The 6,000-nt window shown below is 42.3% G+C and overlaps 1 protein-coding gene across 2 annotated transcripts; it reads right to left on the reverse strand.

Moving 5' to 3' along the window:
• Positions 1–608: 608 nt before the first annotated feature.
• Positions 609–2,119, reverse strand: LOC122666831 (leucine-rich repeat extensin-like protein 6). Of its 2 annotated transcripts, XM_043862912.1 has the most exons (2): positions 961–2,119; positions 609–708 (listed from the first exon to the last, which is right to left on the reverse strand). In XM_043862912.1, exons 1-2 carry the CDS (start codon positions 1,952–1,954, stop codon positions 647–649), a joined length of 1,056 nt encoding a protein of 351 aa, XP_043718847.1. In that variant the 5' UTR covers positions 1,955–2,119; the 3' UTR covers positions 609–646. The 2 variants fall into 2 exon arrangements, with proteins under 2 accessions (XP_043718847.1, XP_043718846.1); XM_043862911.1 differs by having other exon boundaries at positions 609–2,115.
• Between the last annotated feature and the right edge of the window lie 3,881 nt (positions 2,120–6,000).

A 6,000-nucleotide genomic window follows, 5' to 3' on the forward strand; every position in this document is an offset into this window, starting at 1 on the left:
AACTAGAATCCAATTAAATTGTACATTTGTATACTGAGTGATTCTTTTAGCCTTTAGGGAGCCTTTTTTGATATTCAGAGATGATCCCATGAAATAGGTGGTTTCAAAAATCCCAAGGGAGTGAAATCAAAGAATTACTCTAGGAGTGAATTTTGATCCAAATTTCTAACAAACGAAATAACTTCAGAGATTCAAGAACCCAGCAGAATCATTTCAGATAAATGAAAACAAATGAGCCCTTAACCTTCTTATCACCAAACTTTTTACCTTGGAAACCTTCTCAGCACTTCCCCTTCCCCTCTTTCTTCTGTCAATGATCTACCTACTGCAAGGAAATTTAACTAACCAAATGAGGATTTTTCTGTTTCTCAATTCTCCCAGTAGGAAATAGTTACTTACAGCTAATATGGAGTAGCTGTGGAGCACTGAGACTGACATCTTCAATGAAGGATTGGAGGTATGGTTCAACTTTACAGCAGAGTTAGACACTAATGGCTATTCAGCTAGAGAGAGAGAGAGAGAGAGAAAGAGATTTGCAGATGTATTTTACTATATCATTTGAGAGTAAAAATTTAGTGGGGTCTGAAACATAAATGCTCTTGGCAAAAAAGACATGCTACTCTCATTCACTCTCTATCTGTGTTGTTCATGGCGATGGGGCAGAGATGGATGGAGCTAACACTTCAGATGGATAAGGGTTACCATTGGCATATAGTAGTGTTTCATACACAGAGATTGAAGCACAAACCAGAGGCTTGGTTAGAGGAATTCTCAGGCAATTCAAGTTACCTCCTGGAATCACAGAGCACTCTGGTTGTGGCCTCTGCATGTCTGAACCCGGAATACAGTTCCCTGAGAAATCAAATCCAGCGTTCCTGAAAGGCAACTTGCTGCATTCCTGGCTAAACCCAGAAAAGAAATTAAAAGAAACTGTGAGATTAACTAGGCTCTTCAGTGAACAAACCGGGTCTGGTAGAACACCAGAAAGCTTGTTGTGACCTAAATTCAGAATTTGAATCTCGTCCAAACAGGATATGGTGTCCGGCAAATGACCCATCAGTGAATTGAAGCTCAAATCCAGAACTTGCATCTGCCCCAACAGCCCAACACCTTCAGGAACACAGCCAGTTAACTGGTTGTTAAGGAACAAAACCTCTTTCAGCGAAGAACCCATGTAGCCAAAACTAGATGGAATGTCGCCACTGAACTTATTATTCGCTAAATTGATCACAGAAGCTGGTGAGTTCCCCAAATTGGTAGGGATTTGCCCTTCGAATTGGTTGTTGTTGAGGAAAATTGCGTCCAGGTTCGTACCGAAGAGATCTTCAGGAATGGGTCCCGAGAATTTGTTGAACCTGAGATCCAAATAGACGAGATTTGGGATAAGAAGAGTGACGGAAGGGAAAGGGCCCGAGAGGAGATTGTTACTGAGGTCTAGCTCGGTTAAAGCTGAGAGATCTTTAAAAGTATCAGGAACAGTGCCTGAAAACCGGTTGCTGTTGAGGTGAATGAGAGTGAGGTCTGAGAGGAGAGAGAGTTCTTTCACTAGAGAGCCTTGAAGATTGGCCTGGTTCAGATCTATTCCTCCCACAACAAGGTTGCCGGAGGAACCAGATATTTCTCCATCTTGAGTGCTCAAACAGAAAACCCCTCTGTAAGAACAGACATTGGAACCCACCCATGTGCTTAAGATGCCCAATGGATCATCTGTTATTGCAGATTTCCATGCCTGGAGAGCTGTGTAAGCTGCATTTAGCTTTGCATTTGAAGACCCAGATGGGGTTCTAGTGTATACTCCACCTCCACCTCCACCTCCACCTCCACCAATCCACACAGCTCCTCCTCCCCCACCGCCACCACCACCACCAATGGCCACACCTACACCGACATTCAAAGCAACATTTGCAGGAATGATTTGAAGGAGGAGAAGAGCAAGAAACCAGATCTTTTCCATGTTTAAAGAGAACAAGAAAGTTTCTATTTTGACTGATAACTTTTATGTTTAGCTTGTAAAAGATGTACAACCTACGAACATAAATCATAAATGAGTTCAACTGTTCTCCAAAGCATTGAAGTGAGAAAATGGTAAAATGGTGGGTATCGTTGGTTCTTTCAGTCTTGAATGTTCCTTTTTGTGTTTTTGTAAGAAAGAAGAATTAATTAAGGAATTAACAGAGAGATTAATTATTGGATTTCAATTGGAATTATGTGTTTGTGTGTGTTAATTAGCCAAGTGTCGACATGAAGGACAGCCTAGAAAAAAGGAGAATTAAAGTGATAGGTTTCAAGGTAATGCATGCATGGCTGCATTAAAGTAAAGTTAAGGTGGGTTAAGCCAGAAGCCTGGCCGGCCTGGGCTGAAGTAGTACTACAGTCCAGTCCAACTAAAAGGAGCTCAGACTTGTCCCAGTTCCAATGGATCAAAGATCAATGCTAACTAACATAGCCCACAAAAAGATAAGAAAGCCCCGAATCTTTACTCTACCCTTCACTGGTTCAGTTCATTGGGGGGTCAGCATTTGGAGAGAAAGACAAAAAAGACAATCACCCCCATATGACTAGAGAACAGCAAATAGACACTTGAGGTTTGAGTTGTGTTTGTGTTTCCAAGCAGGCCATGGCCATTGGAGTGGACCAACTGTAAACCACCATTATCATCATCATTTCTTGGAATATTGGAGTGGGTTATGCTTTTTGCTCTTGAGGGGAAAGAGTTACAGCTTGGGTTCTCCTTCTTACATTAATAACTGTTTGGAAACCAATCAGTTTAAATCTACAGAATGGAGGAAAAAATTAATTCAAAATTAAGGGGTTTAAATTTTAAACCTTAAACCTATCCATAGTCAAGTTGGAAAATTGGGTTTTGACTTGGGCGAGTCGTCTAAGTTGAGTCAAAATTTTGAAAAACTTGGTCAAGGTTCATGTAGTAATGGTCATGATAAAAAATGACGAGATTGGGTCATAAACCATCCGAGTCAAATAAGACTCGATATTTTTACTTGAGTCATGACAAACTCGATGAATTTTGTCATTTTTTAAAAAACTCTAAAACTGGTTCACTTATAAACTAAGTTGAGTAAAATAGCAAATTTGTATTCTAAAACAGTAAGAAACCCTCGACTCCTCGACTCTCTTCTCTTGTTCAATGGTATAAACTCAAAATGCATTGAGATGTGATTCCTTGTTTTTTTTTTTTTTAAATGTTTTTCCCATATTTTTGGTAATATGTAATTTTTTTTTACTAATTTATACATATTTATTGCATTAAAAAAAAAAAATGACTCGCCTTTATCGGGTTTGATAAGACCGAGTCATTAGGTTTTTCAAAAAAACGAGTTGAATAAAAAAGCCTGATTTTCCAACTATTGTCCATAGATTATTATCCATATGCGTCCCCCATCTATTCCTTTCCTTTTGTTGAAATTTAGGAACTCACAAGGTTTGCACATGTGTTGATCAAGTTCAAGGTTTTTGGTAATTACCAAACTTACTCAAATCATTTGTCTAAATAGTTCAATGACAATATGGAAGATGAACGTATCTTTGCCTAAATGACTACCAATTGAATTATTGTATTGTTGAGACGCTTTACGAATGATCACAAACTCATATATTGCAACAAAGAAACTTGTAGTAATTAGTTTTGTACTAGGTTTGACTACCGAGAAGGGGTGGATCAATAGTTTTAAAATATTTCTTTCTAAAACAGTTCCACTAACGGTCACCAAAGTTAAACATACACTCACAGGCTGCCAAAAGTTGAAACAAATCAATATGAGCACCACTGGTTGAGGTATCCCATTGGCCAACTATAGTTCGTGTGTATTTTCACTTACCACGAAGATTGGTTAGGTTTATCTGGAGTAACACACTCACTCTGCACACACCACACACTTTAAAATATACAACTAACAAACCACAACACATAAATATACGTGGTTCGACAATAAACCTACATCTACGGTCCAATTTTGCGTACCCAGTACACGAGGCACTCGCCACTGCGGAGTTCGGGGAGGGATACTATTGATCCATCCACTGCACTAGATTTTTGCAATCAATCCACATCTGTATCCTCTAGCATCCCATTTCCATTGCATTTCAATCCTTGCTGCACCCCATTGATTTTTCTTTTTGAGAACATCGTGCAATTCCAAAATCCATAGAAGGCAATAATTTTTTTTTAATTAAATATTATGAAAAATTGTGCAATTCCTCCTTAGTTAGAGGATCATAACTATCATGATAAATCAAGATAGGATGAATCACCATGAATAAATGTAAGCCTCATATGATAGAAGAACATATTCTTGGGAAGGAATAGCAGTATCAATCGAAGAGAGCAAATGTAAACCATACACCCACCTTGCAATTAATATTATGCACAATATATAGAATTTGGATCCTCTACTGTCGAGCTGCCCGGCAGGACCGTGATTGCAAGACATCCATAAAAACTAACACGTTACTGCAATAATAGAAAAATTATTAATTTTTTTTTTTTTTTTTTTTGGATTTTGATATGGATGGAGTATTGAGCATAGTCTGAAGAAGGGTTATCAAAGATTGAGATTGAAGACATTCAATCCGTAAACCCAATGGTCTTGTAGCCCAAATTTGCTTAGAAATAGGTTAAGACAAAAACAAGTGTTAATAAGATTTCATGCCTGATACATCCAAGATTCATCGAACCAGTCAGCAGTTGCCACGTGTCACAAAGCGACCTGCTCCAGAACCAAGGAGAACCAACCAGGGGTCCCACCTGGGCGCAGCCTCACCCAGGCGCGGCCTCACCCAGGCGTGGTCTCACACCCAGGCGCGGCCTCTCACCCAGGCGTGGTCTCACACCCAAGCGCGACCTACACCCAAGCGCGGCCTCACCCAAGCGCAGCCTCACCTAGGCGTGGTCTCACACTCAGGCGTGACCTCACCTAGGCACGACTTCACCCAGGCGCGGCCTCTCACCCAGGCGTGGTCTCACACCCAGGCGCGACATCGTGGATGCAGACGTGATGTACACGGACACCGAGGCCGCTCGTCTATGACCCAATCGTGTCACTGCAGACTTATGCCACCACTAGGACTCTGGGCCACCGCTTAGAAGTCACGTCACCTAGACGGATTCAAGCACCAATGACGTTATCACCACACGCGAGTATCTATCCGCCAAGGATCTTGATACCACCAGTACACTCCCTCCCGCGGGGAGATGGCCAATCAGGATAGATCCCTGCTACCCAGGGCCTCTATCCACTGAACGACACACTCGCCATCAAACTGGGACTCTCCATATCATCATACTCCACTATAAAAGGAAAGGTACACCACCCTCAGAGGGGACATAAAAACTCATATTGAATAATCACTATTCATCTATTTGCTTAGGAGATCTAACTTTGGCATCGGAGAGCCCTAGGCCGGAAGCACATCGGTTCTCTCTGTTGACCCTTGGTCCACTTGCAGGTGACGGCACTCGCAGGACCGCTTGATGATTTCTTGACGCAATAGATTGACGCCATCTGTGGGAACGACGCTAGCCATTACATCTATTAGCTCGCTTCCAAATTCATTCAATGGCACGAAGGAAGACTACCACCACCAACAACGTGGCGAGGGATGAATCACCACCCCCATAGTGCTCTCGCCGTAGAGCCAATGACCAGGACCATGTCCCTCTAGAGGAAGAGATCCCCCTTAATGACCAGTTCATGGTCGACGAGCCCAACAATGATGAGGCAGATGACGTGGTGGTGGAGGTGATACCTGACCCCAATGCACCAGCAACTGTGGGTTAGATCAACGACCTGCAGTGACAGATCCTCGATGAACAACGACTCTTTTGAGACTACTTGACATAGCGTGCATCGTCTCACCGCCGAAGGACATCGCCGTCAGCAAGGGCAGAGCCCGCACCTCGACAAGAGCCAAACCCTAGGAGGTCATCTCCCAGGGGCGTGGGATCAGAGAGACTTGCGCGACGGGAACCCCCACTTTGTAGCG

Source organism: Telopea speciosissima, chromosome 7 (genome assembly GCF_018873765.1).
Source record: "Telopea speciosissima isolate NSW1024214 ecotype Mountain lineage chromosome 7, Tspe_v1, whole genome shotgun sequence".
In the NCBI taxonomy this organism is placed as follows: domain Eukaryota; kingdom Viridiplantae; phylum Streptophyta; class Magnoliopsida; order Proteales; family Proteaceae; genus Telopea; species Telopea speciosissima.

Coding starts and splice junctions, on each gene's coding strand:
- LOC122666831 (XM_043862911.1), bottom strand. CDS start 1,954: ATGGAAAAGATCTGGTTTCTTGCTCTTCTCCTCCTTCAAATCATTCCT.